This window comes from Neopelma chrysocephalum, unplaced genomic scaffold (genome assembly GCF_003984885.1).
Source record: "Neopelma chrysocephalum unplaced genomic scaffold, ASM398488v2 Primary Assembly neopelma1_147, whole genome shotgun sequence".
Lineage (NCBI taxonomy): Eukaryota > Metazoa > Chordata > Aves > Passeriformes > Pipridae > Neopelma > Neopelma chrysocephalum.
Genome location: NW_020897809.1, coordinates 8667303 through 8688437, shown reverse-complemented (window position 1 = coordinate 8688437; position 21135 = coordinate 8667303). Strand labels below are relative to the sequence as shown.

Sequence of the window (21135 nt, the reverse complement as noted above, 5' to 3'; positions counted from 1 at the left end):
TTCAGCGAGTTTAATGAGCGCAGGAGAAACCCTGACCTCCCCCCGTCCCCCCACCCCCCAGTGCCTGGCCCGGCCCGCACCCCCGGGGCAGGCACCCCGTGACACCCTAGTCGACTTCTTCCATGCTGCTGTAGGAGGGGGCCGGGCGCTCGGCGGGGCTGGCAAAGCGCTCGGGGAGGCCTTCCGCAGCCAGCGGCGGGGCTCCTTCGGGGGCCAGGCCGGATCCGAACGGCACCGGGGGCAGTCCCTGCAAGCAGAAGGTGAGCATGAGAGGGAGATGACCAGGGGCACGAGAGGGAGACTTGCACCCTGCCCACCCATCTCCCTCCCTGCTCCCGGGGGGCTGGAGGGGTGCCTGGGGGGATACAGCCCCTTGGGGTAGAGACCCCATGCAGTATGTGCAGCCCCAGGGTTTGGAGAGCAGCAGCTCCCTCACAGCAAGGCAGGGGGGAGCAGCATGCCCAGGTCCCCCGGAGGCAACCCCAACCTGCCCACCCGAGGAGAGCCAGGCCACAGCACACTCCTGCCCCAGGGCTGCTGTAGCCAGTGCCGGTTGGAGGACAGCCCCACAGCTCTGCACAGGCAGCAGCGAGGGGACACAGGCAGGCTGCCAGCGCCTGCTGGGGGCCCGAGGAACAGCGCAGGACCAGAAGGGATTTCCAGGGCTGAGAGCACCTTTTCGGGCCTTGCCAGGGGCCACCCACCGCCGGTGAGGACAGGCAGGTGCAGGCAGCAGCTTGTGGGCCCCAACCCCGCGGCGCCAGCACCAGCTGGAGCAAAGGTCAGCCCACCGGCGCCGGGCACTGACTCAGCCCCACGAGGCCAGCACCGTGGGCGAGCGAGGGAAGCCGCCGAGACCCAGGGCTGCAGACAATGAGACGACTGTTCCAGGACAGGCACCTCATGACCACGGCACAGTCCTGCCGGGGCTCCCTGGCTGGGACCTGTTTGGGCGGGGAATAAACCACGGCACATGTGGAGGAGGGGTGTGGGACAGAGGTGGGGGGAGTCCGGCTCAAGCCCCAACCTAAAATGCAGGTGAACCCCTTCCCTGCCAAGCATCCTTCCCAAGCCAGCCAAGGGCACTGCCAGCAGGACAGCAGCAGAGACGGAAAAGAAAGTCACAGGGCTCTGAAGTCACCTTGCACACCCAAATATGCCAGAGCTGTCTGAGCCACGCTGAGCCAAGGGCAACACGTCTCAATGTCAGACACCGCTGAAGCTGCAGCCCGCGCTCCAGCCCCAGGGGAGCGCCTGCTGCCAGCCCCGCTGGGCACCCCATGCCCTGCACGTGTCCCACAGGGCTACTGCCCCACAACTGGGACCAGAGCCCAGCTTGTGCCTCATGGCACTGGCAGGCAGAGCTTTCCCTTGAGCCCGCTGCCACACAGGGTGCACCAGGCACCCAGCAGAGCACAAGGAACAGTCCTGGTGCCAGCTGGGCCACAGAGTGGCCTCAGGTGACCCCAGTGCAGGGTCCCTGCCTCTGTGTGAAAGTTCCAACACACAGGACAGGGATGCTGCATCTCTTTGGAAAACCTGGCTTTATTAATGCACCGAGATCCTACCTGTGCTCCCCGACCCCACGCCTCTCCCGTAGCATGGGCAGCCAGTCCCCTCACAAATGAGGGGCTGCACCGTACTCCCCTGGCAGAGACCAATGTCCCCAAATGCTGCCAGCCCACAGCCCCAATGACTAGTGAGAGGCAACAGCCCAGAGGCAGGTGCTCACCATGGGCACCCCAGTCCAGATTGCCAGGCTCCCTCCCCAGCAGCCATCCAGGGCTGAGCAGGGAAGCACACAAGCCCTCAGTGACAAGCCCATTCAGCCCCAGCACAGGAGTGCGGTGCACAGGCAGCTGGCATCAGAAGGCTCAGCGGGAGGCTGGCAGGACAGACTGGGCTGGCCAAGGAGCCATGGGTCGCGCCAGCCCAGAGGGAACTCTAGACTCCTGCAGCAGCACAGTTGAGAGGGGTGGCCAGCCAGGACCCATGTCAGGGCATCCTGCCCTTGCTGCAGCCTCTCGACAGGTCTCCAGTTCCTTCTTGGGAGTCAAGTAGAGATAGTAGATGTGCCCATGGGGCTCCCAGGTCCCAGGTGTGCTGCAGCAGCAATGTCCCTTCCTGTACAGCAGGTAGCCATGAGGTCTGCCCCACTCCCAGTAAGGGAGGGCAGAGGAGCTCCTGGTTCTGGGCTGCGCCTTGGCAAGGCAGCGGGCTGGCCACACAGCCCTGCCAGCTGGCACAGGAGATGCCAGAGCAGACAGGCAGGAGCCGACGGCCCCATGCTTCCCTTGGCGAGTCCTTCCCGGAGGTTTCTGTCCTGCTGCCCGATGTCTTGGTCGCGTAGCGTCCTAGGACGGCGCGTGCCCTGGCGGCCCTGCTCCCGCAGCTGGCCATGCGCCTGTGCCTATCTCCAGCGGGGCTGGTAAATGAGTGGGTAAAAGACGTTCAGGAAGAGAGCCACAATTGCGGCCGTGGTGGCCAGGACAAAGTATCTGACGCAGCCTTCATCAGGGTGCTGGGGGGTGCCCGGACTTCGCTTCTGGCCACGGGGCCTCCAGGAGTTTCTTGAAGGCCTTTGGGGCGCCTCAAGCTGCAGCTCTTGTTCTTCAGCCTCCAGTTCCTGCCAGATCAGAGAAGCCTGCGATGTGGAAACCTGCGTCAGCACTTGGAGAACACAACGGGCAACACCCCTCTCCATCCCCCGGGGCAGGCGGCTGCCTGCAAGCCCAGCCCCGTGCCCAGCCAGCCCGCCTCCCCATGCAGCACCGTCGCGGTCACGCCCGCCCCCGCGGCTCTTCAGGGTCTCCGGTGTGTGGTGCTCCGGTGGGTGGCTCTGCAGGAGGGAGCATGGGCAGCTGCTGGGCAGTCTTCATGGGACCGCAGGAAATGAAGCAGGCAGCTGGATCTCGGTGGAGCAGATGCACTGGTATTGGTGGGTCCAGGTGAAAAGGGAGCAGGCAGCAGCCAATCACAGCCCAGCTTCTGTGATCCCAACAGGATCTTTCGGATGACAGCCAATCCAGAGCCAGCTGGGGCAGCAGGAGCAGGAGGCGCAGTCACAGCACAGCCGGTCACAGCTCTGCTTCGGTGGGTGGGAATGCTCCGACAACCAACTGCAGCCCAGCTTCCAGGAGGATTATCCACAGGCAGCCAGTCACAGCTTGGCCCTTCATGCCGGTGATCGTGATCATGCAGAGCAGCCAGTCAGGGTGCAGGTCTTTGGAGGGCACCTCGTGCCTGGGAGGGTCCAGGTGGTCCAAGATGCTCCGGGACCTGCTGAGCCCCAGTGGGATCCAATGCATCCCATCGCTGCAGGGGATCCACCACTGCCAGGGGCCCACTACCACGAGGGGACCCGATAAGCCCCAGTGCCATGGGGCATACGGTGAGCCTCACTGCCAGCTGGGCCCCTGAAGGCTCCCAATGCCGGTGTGTGAGGAGCAGCACAGCTCTCCTGTTGCTCAGGCTGCCCCCAGCGAGTGGAGCTGCTCCAGGACACGTGCAGTCCCCCAGGACAAGAACAGCCCAGGCAGGTGAACACCAACATGCCAGACAGCCCCCTGGTCTCAGGGACAGGCAACTCCTGTCCCCAGATGGCAGATCAAGACACCTAACCACCACCGGGTCAAGGGCTACATGAGCCAGACAGACAGGGAGGCCAGACCAGAAGGGCCCCTCAGGGCACACACGTGCAGTCATGCCAGAGATGAGCTGAGCATTGTCCTCAGATCCTGTGAGGCCACAGGAGTGCAGAGCACAGAGAGAAAGTCTGCAGCACAACGATGCAGGGGGACTGCCCAGGTGGGCACTGTACTGCGCCCCAGCCTGGGCCTTTCTTTGACATTCACACAAAGATCAGCCCAACCACTCCCCGCCACTGCATGCTGAGAGGACCCTGCCGTCTGGCCCACCCCCACTCCCTTCCTCCTCCCCTCCCTCCCAGGCCACCCAACAACAGTTTCTCTGGCAGGTTTCTCTCCAGCACCCTGTGAAGGCTGCCAGGCCTCTAGCTCAGCACTGGCATTTGCCTTTTTTGCACCTAGCTTGGCCCCGAGCTGGGCCCCAGCAGAAAGTGTCCCCCACTCTGCCTTGAAAGCGGCTGCAGAGGGCAGGTTCTCACTGCTCCTTGGTACAGCCAGCACCTACTGCACTGCTCACAACCCTCCTTCAGTGCAGACCCTGGCGAGGCTGGGCCCTTTCTGCCTCTTCCAATGCCCTCCCAGCAGCACTCCCACTCTGATGACGGGAACCAGCTCTCCCGTGATCTCTCAGGACAGGGACTGTCCCAACCTCACAGTGACAATAAGGCAAGACAGGCTCCAACACCTGGCTGGCGCAAGCTCTTTGGTACCAAATGGGTGCAGGCACTGCACCGCAGCTGTGCCAAGGTTCCGTGGGTGCGGACAGAGACGGGCCAAGCCCTGCACGTGGGCACCTGGGCACGTTTCAAGGCTCTGTAGCTCAAACAGTGTCGAAAGGAACACGAGTGCTCACCTGGCTGGCAGCAGCTTCGGCAGAGGGGGTGCGCTCAGTGCGGTGGTCTGAGGGGTGCCCTGGCAGGGGTCTCTCCACGGGAGAGTTCCTCCGGCGGTAGAAGAGAACGTATGCGTATCTGGTCACCACCTGGCTCTCATCCACGGTGGTGACTGTGCTGTCGTCAAAGAGCCGCCAGCCTGAGAGGAGAGAAGGGTTAATCCAACAGACAGGTCACACCTGCAGCAGCAGGGGAGTGGAAAGGGTGGCAGATCCTCACCTACGTCGCTGCGCTGGCTGTTCTTGTCGTTGGGCAGGCGGGCGTACGCCGTGTAGTGCCCCCCAATCATGCCTCCGTAGTGGTTGATCACAGCGTACAGGTCATACATAGGCAGTTGCTGCTCACCCTTCCGGCCGATGCAGAACTTGCTCAGGTCCAGGCTCCTGAGGAGAGACACAGGGACAGTCAGGGGTAATCAGCGTTAGGCAGGGAGAGGCCATGCTGCAGGTCAGCACAGGCAGTGGCCACATCATCCCCCAGGCTCTCACCGGACAGGGAAGTCCACCATGTCATTGATCTTGTCCCTCCAAATAAAGCTGCGGAAGGAGAAGCGCTTGAGCTGGATGATGAGGACGTTGGGCAGCCGCCACAGCATCAGCTGCTTGGAGGCCTCGCGGTGCTGCTTGCACTTGGGGCAGTACCTGAAGGAAGAGTGTGCTCGTTACCGGCATGGGGAGAGCCTCAGGCCTCACAGCACAGCCCAGCCCCAGGGTCCCCACATGTGGGGCTGGCAGAGGGGATGCAGGAGGGCTCAGCCTTCTCCATCAAGGGCAGGCCAGCCCAGTCCTGCAGAGCACTGGCACTGCTCCCTGCTGGCTTATGGCTGCCCTCCCCAGCGCACAGGGAAGGCCAGCCCAGCGTTCCTGGCTGCCAGAAGAAACAGTGTGCAGGCCCGAGCAGCTCCTAGGAAACCCCCATTGCTGCCTGGGCCCGTGGGCTGGAACCCACCCTGCTGCCTTCCTCACCACGCTTCCTCTGGGGCCAGGACTTCGGGCTTGGTGAAGAGATTGAGGCACTGCTCCAGGGTGAAGTGACCAGCCCGGGCTGCTTCACTGGCTGAGCCTGGGTCCTCCACACACTCCAACTCCTTGGATTCCACCAGCACAAACTCCTTCAGGCGCTCATTGTTCTTCCACACCAGGGCGAGGGAACAGTTGTCTGTCAGCTCCAGGGGTGTGTCACCTGTGAAGGGGCACAGACCTCACACACCTGGCCCTACCAGGCTGGACCAGGCACCCTTGCTGGGGCTCGGAGCAGTCTTGTCCATCCCAGCTTGATATAGAGATGACACAGTGCAGCCAGAAAGGTAGGTGTCTCCCAGCCAGGTTCACCATGCCAGGGCAGCAGAACCCCTTGGCCAGCAGGGCACAAAGCTGGCACAGCCCATCTCAGCAACAGCACCCACACAACCAGCACTGGGTGTGGGCATCCCACTCAGACAAGAGGTGACCCAGAGATCACAGACCCCCTGCAGATACAGGTGGTTGGAAGGAATTGACCTATTTGCTGAGGAAAGCAGGAACATCATGCCCAAGAAGAGCTTCCAGGCAGAGGCTGTGCACAGCAGAGCCCTTCCCTCCCGTGTCAGATGCAGCTTTTACTGTCCAGTCTGGGCCACCATCACACCTGGGTTCACCTTGTGGCACCCTGGCCAGGCAGATCCACCAGCCTGCCAGAGGCTATAAGGGATGAAGGTGGTGGTTTCCAGGGCTCACCTTTATCTTCTAGCTTGTATTCTCGGTTGGCAGCGTCGATCTTATTGATGTAGAACTGTGTGGCGCGGGCACTCAGCGAGTCTGAAGTGTGCTGGTACCCAGGGATGGCAGCTGTGAACAGGCAGGGACAGATCTGTGGTCGCACTGCCTGTCTGCCCTGCGTAGGGGCCAAGAATTTGCAGTGCCCCCACCCCCACCTCACATGCTACGGCCTTGAAGGGACACAACCACGTGCCCCGTGTCCTTGACTATTTTTAGCAGGCGCCTGCCCCTGGCAAGCTGTGCTCCTCTGCCTGCCTTGCCCCTTCACTGCACATTGCTGCCATCCTGAGATGAGTGTCTGGAAACGTGACAGCCAGGCAGCCGAGCTCGAGAGGCTGGTCCCATGCAGCTGAGTCAGAGCGAGGGAAGTGCTTTGCTCACAGCCCCCAGGGGCTCACAGCCCGCACCAGCTCTGCCCTGCTCCCACGGGACTCGAGATTTCTGCCAGCCCCTGCCTTCCCACCCCTCCCACAGCAACACAGTGCTCCAGCCTCCCTCCTCATCAGGTCTCTGCTCTACTCCCTGCACCTTGCCAGGGCAAGGCAGAGCGTGGGCAGGAAGGCATTTCAGGTGAGGCAACACTGCCAAAACACAGCTCCCATGGCCTCATTTGTGTCCCCAGGAGTCTCCAGAGCAAGCTCTGAAGAGGAGAACACATGCTATGGTGGGAGGTCACCCCAAGGAGGGAGAATTGCCTGGGCTCCTGGCACAGACACGGTTAGCACTGCAGCACCTCTTACCTTCTGGCTTGATGGCTCTCTCATAGGATGGCTCCTTTTCACAACAGCTGTCACCCTGTGACTCCATGTGCTCAGAGAAGCCCGAATCCAAGCTCAGCAGGGAACTCCTGGCTGTCAGAACCTTGCTCCGGACAGTGGCAGCGTCCCCCATCTCCGGGTGCAGCTCAGGCACAGCTGGCGAGAGTGGGGGCTCCTGCAGGAGGCTGGAAGCCCTGTCCCCCTCCCCCAGCTCGGGGGCAGAGGTGGCTGCTGCACAGCTGCTCTTGGCCAGGGGCTCCAGCTTGTCTGAGTGCAGAGGCTGCAGCCCCTGCTCCGGTGACATCCGTCCCAGCTGGAACGGAGGCTGGAACACGCTGACTGAGTACCTGGGCAAGGAGGTGGGAGTTAGAGCTGGCCAGGCACAGGGCTGAGCTCAGCTCCAGGGCAGAAGCACCTTCCTACCCTCGACTCTCACCTTGCATAGCCCTCCAGCAGCTGGGCCAGGCGGGCGTAGGTGAGGCGGGACTCCGGCACGCTGATGAGGAAGGGGAAACCGATGTTCTCGGGGCGGCACGAAGCCTTGTGGTCTGGCCAGTGTGTTTTCTGACATGCCCTGTAACACATATGGCCCCTGCTGAACCCAGCAGCCATGACCAACCCAGGCAGAAGCAGCACAGGGCCAAAAGGGGTGCGCTAGGGACAAGGGGAGCACCGCAAGCCCACCTGGTTCCCTCCCGAAGGCCAGACCCATCCCACCTTCTCCCATTAGGCCAAGCTCTCCCATCCAGCCTTTCAGAGCAGGAGACCCTCCTCCCCTGGCAGGTACCAAGCCAACTCACACATTGCAGTAACCGACTCGATAGCACCTCGTGCAGCGCCTGAGTTTCTCATCCTCTGGCAGCTGCTTCTTCTGGCAGGCTGCACACTTGGCGACGGGACCGCTGGGCACCTGTGGACGCTGCAGGAGAAAGGACCCATTGGACAGGGAAGGGCATCAGGGCAGGACAAGGCAGCCTCAGTGGGCATCCATTCTTGCTGCAGCTAGTCACCCTTGTGTGCAGCTCTGCCCTTCTGGCTCAGTCCCACTTGCGGCTCAGACTCCCTGCATGCCTCCCAGAAGTCCCAATATCCCCTCTTACCTGCTGGACCTGAAGCTCCACCACCCGCTCCTTGGCCAGCTCCGGGGACAGCACCTCGAAGCAGAGCAGCAGGTCTGTCGGCAAGACCATGTCTAGCGAGTTGGACGGCAGGAACATGCGGTGGAAGTGATTCTTGATCACCTGCCAGGAAAGCAGTGGAGCGTGGCTGTGTGAGGGCTGCCCCACACATCCCCTCCTCAGACAGCCACAGACCTCAGCCCCACAGTGAGCTGCGGGAACAGCAGCAGATCAGGGATGCTGTCCTCAGCTCACCATCTCACCAGGGAAAGAGGGACATCCCAGGCCCTACCGCAGTTGACCTCTGGAGCAGGGATCTGCCTGGCAGCACCCTGCCCATGACACTGCCACCCATGGACAAAATTCATCCCACAGACATGTTGGATATGGGCAAGTGACTGTCAGTGGCCATACTCCCTGCAGGGCTGTGGGAGCCAGGACACCCACAAGAGCAGCCCATGGCTCACTCCCATGCTTAAGCACTCTCCCCAGCTTAAGCACTCTCACCTCTGCCAGGCGCAGGTTCTCTGGTTTCACACGCACACTGTGGGCCACTGACTCGAGCACCTCCATGGCACTGGAGTTCTCCTTGCTGATACTCACGAGGAACTGCCACCAAGAAAGTGCCACATCAGTCACACCACACCAAGGCATGTGGGCCCTTACTTAACACAAGGCTTAGCCTGTTGGCACATGACCAGCTGCCTGGGGCACCTCAAGGAGCCCTCTCAGGCTCCCTCCCCAGGGTAGGTGGTGTCCTTTACCTTGATGGGCTTCTTGTGTGGCTCTTTTGCAAAGTAGTAGACAGTCAGCACCTTTTGCTTTTGTGGGAGAGGCACGGGGAGGTACAGGAAGGGGTCAAAGGTGATAGACACCTGTAGATGCAAAAGCACACTCAGTTGTGGGAAGTGCTCGTGGCTGAGATCAGCAGGGCAGGACATCCAGTGGATCTGAGATCCAGCCTTGCCCTGTGTACTCTGAGGGTCAGGAGCCTGCTGCTGGCACAGCACGGACAGGGACAGAACATCCGGAGCTGCCCTACCTTGGAACATACTGGGCACACCAGCTTGGATTTGTACTGGCCCTGGAAGAGGTCTACTATAAACGAGTCGTTCCTCATCTTGTGTCGCTGCCAAGCCTCCTCAGCTACTACCTGTGGGGAGAAAGGGCTCAGCACCTCGATAAACCACCCAGGCTGCTCTCCCAGTGACTTTGGGGAGGGACAATCTCACCTCATCGGGCCTCCCATCCGAGTCAACAGTCTCTGTGTAGGGCTTGTTCTGGATGCGGTTGAGGTCCTCGTGCAGGCCATCAAGCAGGAAGGCCATGAACTCCTGAGCATCGTGCTGGGCATAGCCAGTGAACTGGCTGGCCTTGCTGGCCACAATTGCCTGCAGGGAGCACAGCAGTCAGGGCTGGCCAGCAGCCCCCGGCAGCACTGCCTGCCCCATGCACAAACCCAAGCTGCACCCATCCACACCCACCCAACTCTCTGTGGCACTAGCAGGGCACGCAGGTGCCCACACAGGAGTGCTGGGGACTCACAGCAGCTGCGGAGTGCCAGTGCCAGCAGCCCTACCTTCAGTTTAGAGGGCTGGAAGGCATGGTGTGTGCCCTTCCACAGCGCCCGAAGCAGCATGGCAAAGCCGATGGCCAGGCGTCCCCCCGTCCCCAGAGGGTTGTTGTAGTTGATTTCCGACTCAAAGGACCGATCTGTAAGAGATGCAGGAGTGAGGGCGCACCATTTGAGTGGCCAGGCCCTGCTGGGCTCCCGACGTGGGCTCACCATGGAAGTAGTCACGCAGCTCCCGAGTGTTGGACAGGGACTGGATGACACTGTTCATGAAGCAGGTGTTGCCCAGGTTCACCAGCCCTGTGAAGCCAGGCAGGCAGACCTTCTTCTTCTCATCCTCATCCTCATCATCCTCCACACTCTCGGCACTCACCGGGCTGTGTGTCATTGGTGGCACCATGCACGTTGGTTTAGGCTGCCAAGCAGAGGCAAGTGTCAGGGTGCTGTGCTCAGGGGGTCTCTCTGGGAACACCACAGGAACCCAAAAGCCCAAGAAACCCCTCAGAGAGGGCTGGAGCCATCACAGTATCTCCTACCAGGACTGGGATAGACAGGCCAACTGCTGCCCCTAATCCTGCCAGCTATGACTGAGGAGTGCCACCTCCTCCTCCAGGAATACTTTGCCAGTCTCCAGAGCGACACTGTGGAGGCGGGATCCCCCTTTTCTCCACCCAGGTCAGATCCAGTGTGGCCCCACTCACCGATGGGATGTGTGGCTCTTGCTTCACTGCCACGTGCTCTGGGGCTGTACGGGCTGCCACACCATCCAGACCCCCATCTTCCACACGTGGCTTCTCTTTGTCACTGGTTCGGGCCTCTTCCTTGCTGGACAGGGGGTGTTGGTTACTGCCCGGAGGGTTCTTATCCAGAGGGGTAGGGCCTGTAGGCATGGCAACCTTTGCACCACCCACTGCACCTTAAAAAGGGGGAAGGGTGGGCCTGTGGTTAGCAGCACCGCGCGCTGCCCACGGCGGGGCTGAGCTGCTCAGTCCATGCTCACACACAGGCTCTCTCCTACCCCTCTATCCCATAAGCAAGAGGAACAGCAGTGCCCTTCCCCCACCACTGGGCTTGCCCTGCCCCACACCCCTCCTACCTGCACCCGCTCAGCCCCTCTCCTTCCCCACAGCCCCATGCTGGAGGATCCAGCACCAACCAGCAGTTGCCAGTGGTGAGGAGAGCCACTGGGGTGGCAGGCAGGACAAGGCAGGGTGCAGACCTCGTGTGGCTGGAGCCTCCAGCCCCCCCCAGCGCTGGCTCTGGCGTTTCTTCAGGCAGACATCGATGCGAGACACTGTGAAGTTGTATGTGCACTGATCCGGCTCAATAAGATTCCTGCAAGACACGCAGCAAGTCAGGGATGCCCCAGATCCCACAGCAGCCTCAGACATGCCAAAGCCTTTGCAAGGCAAAGCCATGGCCTCCAGGCAGTAGGGACACTGCTAGCACTGATCCTGAGGCAGCCATGGCAAAGCAGGGTGGAAACCCTTGAGCCTGGCCTCACTGAGCACACAGAGGGCCCCTTTCCTGACAGACCCATTCTGCTTGGCTCCACATGCCCCCTCCTGCTGCACATATAGCCCAGAGCACACACACTGGCTGGTCTGGCTCTGTCCCCAAGAGCTCTAGAACATGTTGGGAGGGAACTGCAGGCAAGGAGACACTAGGATTTCCTTCCCTTCCCTGCCTTTGAGCCAGCACACAGCCAAGGTAATCCAGACTTGGGGCACTAGTGCAACACGGTGTAAGGGAAACCCTCAGGTGCAGAAATGAGCATTCCCTGCACAGAGCCACCATTTGGGACTGGCTCCTGTTCCAGCTCTGCACTCTCAGCTCCCTCACCCTCGTGTGGATTTGAAGGACAGGAACCATACCTGAGCTTCACCTGCCACCGGAACACTGTATGGGGCCCACAGCCAGGATGGAGACGAAGGAAGTTTGTGTCACTGCAGAGAAATTGGAAGTGAGCAGAGGTGAACAAATAAGTAGCCAGCCACAACCAGGAAATCTGCAGCTGCCTGGCATTATCCTGAGGCAAACTTGTACCTTGTCTGGAACACCAGTGTGAAGTCTTGTTCCCGGAACAACACTTTGGATGTCTCCTTGTGGATCTCCTTCACATAGACGTGCACCACCACCAGATCATTGCCCTTCTCATATGAGTCATTCTTGACAAAGCTCAGGCTCACAAAAGGCTCTGGCTCTAATCAAGGAAAGTCAGGGAGAGAGATGTTACCTTTCTTGCATGCTGAGACAGTGCTGCAAGCTGACCCAGGAGAGGTCCTGAGCAGAGGTACCTTCCGGACAAGGCTCACCCCATGAGCTCTGGCCACTCACCATCAGCCACTGCTTCCAGAGCCACATCATCCTTGGACCAATCCCTCTTCTCACCATCTCTGCCCAGGGGAGGGGAGGCCACTGGGATGGCCTTAGAGCTCTCTCCCAGGACAGGTGTGCAGTCCCGGCCCCGCAAGGCCTCAGCAGGGCTGCCTGGCTGCAGGACTCTCTTCTCCACACAGGTAGCAACATGGTGGGGGAACACCTCCGTGGTAGCCGTAAGAGGTGGCATCTCCACTGGAACAGTCTCCTTGGCCAAAACCACAGCCTTTCAATACAGAAGGACACAGTGAAACATGACACCATCACCCCCGAGCTGCCCTGGCCCACCCGCCTTGGCTCCTGCTAGCCAGGCAGGCACAGCTCCACACTGCCCACTCCCCCTGCATATCCCACGCCCAGCTCAGTCCCATTAGCACCACAGCTCAGTGACTGCAGGGCCCTCTCTTTGCCCTCTCCTCCACCACAGCCAGTTCCTCACATCAGCCCTCAGAACCCCGGAGCTCATCTCAATGGCAGGGACAGGTCCTGCATCCCCTGCACAGGGGCAGAGGGAGCAGGGGTGCCCCATTCCGTCAGGTCCTCAGGTACCTTTTCCAGTGGCAGTGCAATGTCCGCCAGGGCCGTGGGCGCATCGACCTGGCTGGCTCTGCCGTTGCGGCGGCTGCCGGCCCTCCCGCTGTGCCCTTTGCTGGGCTCTGTGCTCCCGGTGACTCTGGCATTCGGCTCCTCCTCTGTGGGAGCCACTTTGAGGTATACTGCCCGCTTGGCGCTGGGGCCACTCTGTGTCCCTGGGCTGGCTGGGCTTTTTCCTCCCAGGGCCTCGCTTCTTCCCGGAGCACGCTTGGGGTTGGAGGGCTCCCGCCGGGATCTTGGTGGCTCTGTGCCTTCAGCTCTCGGCTCTTCAGGGATCAGCTCTGCAGAAGCAGCCTTCTCTTTCCCATTCTCCCAGCATGTGGCCCCTTTGGCCAGCTCTTTGGATCCATCTTTCCTTCTTTTCTGTAAAAAGCCATGCAGCACAGTGGGAAGATATTTAAGTAGCAGCACCTTTCACACTCTCTGCCAGCCCCTCACCCTCACTCTCCCTTCCCAGAGTGCACCAGGACTCTGCTCCAGAACCTGGACACTATGTGGCAAGCAGAAACAGGAGCACAAAGACACAGTCCTCCCTGGGACAAAGGAAGCTGGCTCATGCAATCTGTGGGTGCAGGATGTGCCCCACATTCCTCCTGGGTGGCTCAAGAGCAGGGAGCTCAGTGCTCACCCGAGCTCCCTAGCGCTCCATAAGCTCCCTGAGAAGGCACATCCTCCCCTCCTCACCAGAAGCGAAGACCAGGTATGGAGTGGGATCTTCTTCTGAAGCACAAGCTGTAGAAAGTTGCCCTTCTTGCACTGGAGCTTGCTGCAGGAGCCCTCAATCTCCTCGTAGAACTGACAGCTCCACTGGCGCCCGTCTGTAAACAGAGGGGAATGGGTACCTCAGGCAGTGCTCCAGGCAGCTGTCACCTAACCCACAGCCCCCTTTCACCTGCCCCTAGGAAGAAGGAAGCACTCATTCAGAGCCAAGAAGGCTGCAGGCAAGCTGCCACCATACCCCAGGAGCCTTCTAGGGCTCCAGCCAGCTTCCCTGAATTTGCTTTGTACATCTGGCTGGCCTCCTTCCCAGAGGGAAGGCCCTGTGCCTCCCTGCCCTCAGGGGCACAGTCACTTTTTCAAAGGATACCTCGGGGCTGACTCATTCATCCCAGCAAGCAGGGGACAGAGACACACCGGCGCAGCAGTGGGCACTTGTTCCCTTGGCACTGAGGGCAGCTCCTGCCCTCCTCAGCTCTAGAATGCTCTCCTATGGGCCCTGTCTGCTGGCTGAGGCTGTGCCAGCTGACAGCAGGGCATTGCCTCTGAGGGAAAGGTTTGATGCCTGCCTGGATCAACCCCGTGCTTGGCCCAGAGCTGTGCCAAGTCCCAATGGAGAAATGCCTGCAGCAGTCGCTCCATTCCCATACCTGGTAGTTTGAGCACACAGCCTGTGTCGGAGAAATCAGCATCTACATCCTCCACCTTCAGAGCTCCACTGCCCAAGTTCAACTTGACGATGATCTCATCAGCATTCTGTTTCCAGTCCAGTAGCAGCTCTAGGAAGAGGGAGGGAAGTGTCACCCACTTGCTGGGGCATGAGGCTGAAGTGCCCACTCCTTGGCTGGGGAACGCGGGCCTGAACACACGCTCGGTTAAGGAAGTCAGTACAGGGAACACAGATCATGCCGATTAAATGGGACCTGTCCTCGTCAGACAGGCCACAAACAAGAGCATGTGTTGCGGCAGGGCAGGTGAATCCCAGTGGGAACTGGAGAGATCAGAAAGGCAGCCCTGCTCCTGGCATTGCCACATGCAGCAGTGGCAGCTGGGAAGAAGGGGTGGCTCCTGCCAACGACAAAGCAATTACTGCTTTCTCAAGAAACAAGGAAGCCACAGAATTACTCTAGGGGATTCAAAGTGGACTCCGACCACAGTCAGAAATTGCCACTTCCCCTTTGCATATGCAAACCAAACAGCTCAGCTGCAACCACCAAAGCACTGTACTCCTGCCAGGTGAGCATGGCTAACACAACTGAAACACGGGCAGGCCGGCCAGCCGGGCAAGTACACTGCACATGGGGAGACAACAGTGCAGCAGTGACACCCTGCTGCAGGCAGAACTTCCACTGTGTGCCTGCCAGGCTCCTGGTGTGGCCTTGTGATGCCCTGAAGTCATCAAGGCAAAAAGGTGATTTCAATCACCTTGATTTCATGCAGTTTTGTTCTACCCTCTGTGGCACGAGAATGGTCTACTCTGGCCTCAAAGCAGGCTGGACTGAGACAGAAACCAGCTAACCCTGCCCACAGGGTGACATGGCTTGGGATCTTCCCAGCCCAGCACAATGTCCTGCTCAGAAACAAGCAGGACAGGTGTCGGCAGCAAGGCGTCCCAGGGCTGTGCTCAGTGGCACCATGACACCTGAGTTGGAAGCAGCCTGCCTCATGCCTAGGGCCTCTTCCTTGCAGGCAGCCCTTCCCAACCACGTGAGCCTTTCTCCACCCCTGGGAAGGCCACACCCTCTTAAGATAAACGCTGAGGCAAAAAGGAATGCTCAGGTTAGCTCTGCTCAATGCCGGAGCATTGGACCAGGACAAGGTGAGCGCTTCAGATCCATTGGCAAGGGCACTCCATGGCCATGCACTGACAGCTGGAGCACACCTCGACTTACCCTCCTCTGAGTCCTTCTCCTGGGCAGTCTCAGCCTGCTCGAGCTCAGGGCGAGACACTGGTGGGCGAGAAGCAGAGCGCAGGCAGGTCTGTCATTCTGTCACCTCAGAGCATGAGCCAGCATGCTGGCACCAAAAATTGCACACATCACCTTCTTCTCCCCTGATTCTGTGTGCAGGCCTTTTGTTCTGCATGTGCTGCTCATTTCCCTCCACTGCTTCCTCACACTTCTTCCCCAGAAGCCTGCCTGCAGCCCCAGGACAGCTGCTCTGGGCCACATCACCAGTCTAAGCAGCATCACAGTGAGAACAACACAATACTGCATCACATAGGTAGTGCTGCGTTGAGACACATCTCAATGCAGAGCCCAGCTCAGTGCACCAAGCCCCAGCCTCCAGCTGTACAGACGGGTCCTGTCTTGATCTGACAGAAAGAACCTGTTGTTTGGTTGTGCTCAAACCAACTCTGCTGTAACCAGAGAACCACGGGCCCAGCTGCACTTTAACATTTCCATTCCTGCACAAGCTGCCAACATCCACAGCCAAAACCTTCTTCCAGATCAGACTGGGGAACCAAAACAACCTGACATCTAATCCCTGCTCCCCACAAGATAACCTCTGATACCTAGAAGTGTCTCAGGGCCTGCTCTACCCCCACAAGATAGTGAGCTCTGCCAGGCAAGAGACTCAAAGTGATAGCACCTTTTCCCCAAGCAGGGAAACAGCGGCAACAGGAGCTGTGGTGTCTACCCCAGAGTGCTCAGAGAGCTGTCACCGCCTCCCATGACTGGCTACAAACCAGTAGGAAACCTCTGCTGACCACCACAGCCACTGGTGCAAAGGTGCCAGTGGGGCTGGCAGTGTGAGAAGCGCAGTGGCAGCACTGCCTGGGGGATCTACAGCTTGCCCCAGCTCCTCACCACCCCCACAGAGAGGGGAGAGAGGCAACAGGGTCGCCCCTAAGGAACCCCACCACGTTCCAGGTACAGCACACCTCCCACGTGAGAGACAGCGCTGTGCTGCGCTCTGCACCATGGGATTTCCATCAGGGACTGCACCTGGCTGCTCCAGCACAGACCTCAGCAGGCGCTCGTTTACCTTGGCCTACAAAACACCCTGTGATTTTGAGGTTACAACAGTCATAACGGAGCAGGCACAGAAATCAAGCGGCTTTCCAGGGCCACAGGCACACAGCCACTCCCTGCACCTGAAGCATCATTTTTGTCATTGGATACATGGCAGTTACAGAAGGAATTACTCTACAGCAACTATTTCACCTGAGCCGCACCCTGCCCTGACTCAGAAGCTAAAGCACTAGCCCCACCCGCAGGCCCCACACACCCAGTCCCCGCCTCACAACATCTGGCCTTGGCAAACCTATGGGAAAGAAGCAGCACTGCCTCCAGCTGCAAGAGCACCCATAGGCTTCAGTCCCACTCCCTCTGGATCAAGGCAGGTCACACCCAATCAAAAGCAGAGCCTACAAACAACCACTAAGGCCAACTCCAGACTTTAGCTAAGAAGGCCCAACCTTCCTCACATTACTGAGGCTAAGTAGTGCCCAAAGGAAGGAGGCTACAGGTCCAGGGAGGACACTGTGTTGAAGAGGATCTCACATCACACGGGTTGCCATAAGCTGCAGGAAGTGATTAGTCAAATCTGCTTATCCTGCAGCAGATGGCTGCGAGGCTCCCGGGCTGCAGGGCCGAGACACCATGGGCCTGCTCACCGCAGCACTGCCGAGGGGCTCTCACCTTCCTTGCTTTCCTGGTTAGCTCGATCCTTCTGCTTCTTCTTGTTGGTGGCATCATCCAAGCCCCGAGACACTCTCCTCTGGCCAGGGGCATTGGTGCTGCTGGACATTTTCAGCCGTTTGGAGGACACAAACGGCCCGCCGGGGTCGGTAATGGAGTCTGGGTCAGGGGTGCGACGTTTTCTTCCTGGCCCAGCTATCTTGGCGACTCTCTGTGGTCAAACTCTCTGGCAAGGAACTAGTGGCCTAAAGAGAGGAGAGAGCAAGCGTGGCAGCAGGAGCAGGTGGAGGAGGCCCAACAGCATCAGGATCTGCTCTTTGCCCCAGGGCCAGTGCCCTCACATGACTTTTACTGCAGTGTTTATGGGAAGCCCCACGCAGGGCTCAGTGAGGAAACCTACCTCATCACAGCTGCTACAATGCTTACAGCCAAAAGCATGGGCCTGTCAGAGCTCCCAACACACAATCAGGGGTCTTCTGTATGTGGCACGCATTAAAAACCTGGAAAGCAATTGTCATGCTCATGGCCCCCACTATAGCAACTCTGGCCCAGAGGAGCTGCTGGTGCTAATAACACAGTTGAGGGCAAGGACACGAGGAGGCCTGGATTTGCAAAACTGAGCCTGTGGGGTTAACTAGGGCAGCCTGCAACACAGCTTGGAGCGACAGCTATTTCAGTCAAACAGTGCCCCCGTGTAACAGGGCCAGAACAGGAGCCAGTAACGCCCTAAGAAGGAAGAAAGGGGAGCAGCAGGAGCAGGCCCTGGGACAGTCTCCCGTGACAGATGACAGTGAAGCTCCCTGGCAAAAGCAGGGCTCCTCCCCCCTTCGCCCACCAGCTGGGAGCTTAACCAGCATGACTGCACCTTGCATATTTATCTCCCAGCCAGTTTACGGACAGCGTCAGCAGGGTCTGGCCTGGAAACAGGACACCTCTACTCTTTGTGCCCCAGGGATAGGTCAGGCTGGGCAGGGCACGCAGGGCGCTCACCCCTGCCCCATCAGACATGCCCTCCCTGCAAAGCCAGCTCCCCTGAGGTGTTTTTGGAAGCTGCCGGCCCAAGGGCTGGTTTGTTTGGCTCAGCAGTTTCACCTTCAGGTGTTCACGGCTTGGACACAGGAAAGCTGGAACAACCCACCGAAAACAGTCCCACTCGAGGTTCCTCCGTGGAGGCGGTGAAAGCAGAGAGCTGGGAAGGTTTCCTCCCTCTCTGCCCCGGCTGCACGCCCTGGCAGCGCTCATCAGCCTGAGGTGGTTTGCTGCGGGGAGACAGACCCAGCGGTGTGGATCGTGCCCACTCCCGGGTGCCGTCAGCCTGCCGCAGCCCCCGGTGCGCTGATTCACACACCTCCCACAGCCCGGCTCTGTCTGAGGACACAGAGCTGAGCCTCATGGCATCTCGGTCTAGCCCAGCTCCACTGAGCCTGCCTCCTTCAGTGGGAGGCAAGCCGTGCCCTCGGGAACACCCTGTTCTCCCTTCACCCGTGTACCCAGCACAGACCCCACGCTCCACACGGGCACAGGCGGAGGCAGGGGGCACATCCGAGGGAGGTGCTCGGTCAGAGGGAGGAAACTGCCAGCTCTGTGCTGCGGCCCCATGTTGCCAGGGCATTTGTGTTCTAGAAACGTTTGAGGCAACAAGTAGCGACAAATGTGGAGTTGTAGCCACAAGCTATGAGGGACCCCAGAGAGAAAAGCAGTCTTGTCCTGCCCTCAGCTCCGGCAAAGCCAGTCCCACAACAGGCACTGCACCCAAACTGCTTCACTTCGGGCCAACCTGCCCCAACAACCAAGAGCCACAAGTGAAAAGCTGAGTGCAGCCCAAGCACTGGGCACAAACTCCTGCCACCCAAAATCACCTGGAGACTGGGATGCTGAGAAGGGCCCAGTATCAGTCCCAAAGAGCTTGAAAGAGTGTGGGAGGGCAGCAGCATCACCCTCATCACCCCCTGCTATACACACGCTGCATCTCCCCGGGATGCAGAAGCACTTATGACTGCAGAAGGAATGGGAAAGGGCCCCCATAGCAGGGAATGTGGCTGTGATTCGCCAGCCTGGGCCTCTGATGCCAGCTGCATGCTGCCACTCAGCTCCAGTCCCCAGCGACACCCAAACAGGTTGGCTACAGATGCTTCCTGGTGCTAAAGAAGGTAACCCGGGCCTGGCAAACATGTGAAAGCATGTTTTGCGGTATTTCTTTTGCATCTCAGGTGAAAACCCCAGGAGGAGTGGGAAACAAGCAGCACTGACTGCTCTGTGCAGGGCCAAGCAAGGTTCCATTGCCTCCTTCCTGCACACCCAAAAGGGTGGCACAGGGTAACTGCTGGGCAGGGTGACCCCTGAGGAGGGTCCTGGACGCTGAGAAAGGACAGGTCTCTACCCAGGAAGGGGTGAGCAGGAGAGACAGGGTTGCGTGCCTGCTTGTCACTCCCCCAGGAGAAGCCTGCTGCTCTCATGCCTCACTGAGTGCTCTGCTCCCTCGGGTCCTTTGCCGACAGTTATTCCTCATGGCAGGCAGGAACCAAGGGGGCTGGAGCTCTGCCCAATTCCAGCTGCCAGACTGATGGCAGCCTGGGGCCGCTGCAGGCATCTTGGGGTTTTGGCAGAGGTTATTCAGGGATTAGAACAGGTGAACGGGAGACGTTCTGCCTCTCTGCCACCAGGAAACACACATTCAGGAAGGACGTTCGGCCCTTGGGTGTGCAGGGGCACGGAGGTTTTGGCACCACTCCTGTTGGCACACTAGGAGTCACTGCAGGGGAGGGATGGCAAAAGGCCGCCCTGGCTGGATGCCAAGTGAACCTTTAGGAAGCACCTGATGAGCTGTGCACTCCTACAAACCTTACTCAACCCTCCGGGCCAGGGGAGCCCGGCCATGCTGCTGCTGGAGGAGGAGGTGCCTCCCTGTCCTCTGCTCTCCCTGCCTTTGCGCAAGGGCGAGCACCGATGTGGCTGCAGGATCCAGAGACCAGCCAGAGCAAAACTGCTCTCTCCTAAGTCTTGCCCCAGATCAGCTTCCCAACCTAGCTTGTGCTGGGACTGCACAAACATTTTCACCGGTCAGAGGAGAGGGAGCAAGAGGCCAGGGAGAAGGGCCGCCCCTCCTCATGGCAGCACCAGCCTGTGTTGGTGTAAACACTCGGGGCAGGACAGCAGAAGGCGTACGATGAGATGCAATTCGCACCTCATGTCTGGGGCACATTTAGCACCTGGCAGGAAGAGGCTCCCTGATTCTTGCTTGCAGCACTCCCCCTCAGTGCCCAAAGGCCTTTACTGGGCTAGCTGCACAGGTTCGCTATCCCCCCAGCCTCATCCTTCCATTTACTTTTGGCTCCTCCACGTTCCAAAACAGAAACACATCCCTCATGTGCATTTTTGCCACCTTCTGTTCCTTGTTCCCCCGAGGGATAGAAATCCCAAGGCTCAAACTCATCTTTTACTTCAGTTCCTTGGCGTGCCTGAAACACGGGTGGAGCCAGAACGAGCACAGAGCCCCTTGGGGCAGCTCCTCCATCCAGCACTGCCACACAAAATGTTTCTAACCCGTGTGGAAATCACCATGTCCCCAACACACCGTGACAGCAGCGAGTTCCGTGCTGCGTGGGGAGCCCGGCAGGCCCAGCTCCCCCAGTCTGGGGGATACAGAATATAGATACAGAATCACAGAATGGTTTGGGTTGGAAGGGGACCTTGAAGATCATCCGGTTCCAACCCCCGCCGTGGGCAGGGGCAGTGATGAGAGCGGGCAGACAGCAGCCGGCGGGCGCGCGGCCTGCCCTGCGCCGCTGCCCGGCCCCAGGCACGGGGAGAGAGCACAAGACGGTGACCGGCCCGCGTGCACGGACGGCCCCGGCGCTGCCCCGGGCGGGCAGAGCACGAGGTCACGGCGGCGGCTCCTGCCCGGGGCTGCTGCGCTCGGCCCGTCCCGCCGCGCCCCGCTCCCGGCGCCCGCTGCCGCAGCTCCTGCCGCCCCCACGCCCTCCCGCCTCGGGCCCGCCCCAGGCCGCCGCCGACCCCCGCCGCACCGGCCCCCTCGGGCCGCATCCCGGCCTCAC

General features: G+C 59.9%; 1 protein-coding gene across 7 annotated transcripts; it reads right to left on the bottom strand.

Moving 5' to 3' along the window:
• Positions 1 to 20752, bottom strand: USP19 (ubiquitin specific peptidase 19). Of its 7 annotated transcripts, XM_027700506.1 has the most exons (28): positions 18219 to 20752; positions 17481 to 17580; positions 17081 to 17325; positions 15329 to 15385; positions 14087 to 14215; positions 13404 to 13537; positions 12675 to 13082; positions 12084 to 12351; positions 11793 to 11949; positions 11621 to 11692; positions 10966 to 11081; positions 10448 to 10662; positions 9960 to 10161; positions 9753 to 9886; positions 9406 to 9564; positions 9216 to 9326; positions 8938 to 9048; positions 8681 to 8782; positions 8156 to 8296; positions 7856 to 7974; positions 7492 to 7629; positions 7038 to 7402; positions 6256 to 6366; positions 5506 to 5722; positions 5029 to 5181; positions 4760 to 4923; positions 4501 to 4679; positions 1528 to 2644 (listed from the first exon to the last, which is right to left on the bottom strand). In XM_027700506.1, the coding sequence occupies exons 3-28, from the start codon at positions 17187 to 17189 to the stop codon at positions 2411 to 2413; spliced, it is 4305 nt and encodes a 1434-aa protein (XP_027556307.1). In that variant the 5' UTR covers positions 17190 to 17325; positions 17481 to 17580; positions 18219 to 20752; the 3' UTR covers positions 1528 to 2410. The 7 variants fall into 7 exon arrangements, with proteins under 7 accessions (XP_027556311.1, XP_027556312.1, XP_027556307.1 ...); XM_027700510.1 differs by lacking the exon at positions 1528 to 2644 and adding an exon at positions 1 to 247 and having other exon boundaries at positions 17481 to 20752; XM_027700511.1 differs by lacking the exon at positions 1528 to 2644 and adding an exon at positions 1 to 247 and having other exon boundaries at positions 10448 to 10656; positions 17481 to 20752.
• Positions 20753 to 21135: the final 383 nt, after the last annotated feature.

Coding starts and splice junctions, on each gene's coding strand:
- USP19 (XM_027700505.1), bottom strand. CDS start 17,189: ATGTCCAGCAGCACCAATGCCCCTGGCCAGAGGAGAGTGTCTCGGGGC. Junction 11,082..11,620: donor CGGTGGCAGGTGAAGCTCAG/GTATGGTTCCTG, acceptor CGTGTCTTGCAG/GAATCTTATTGAGCCGGATC. Junction 7,403..7,491: donor CTGCTGGAGGGCTATGCAAG/GTGAGAGTCGAG, acceptor CTCCTTGCCCAG/GTACTCAGTCAGCGTGTTCC.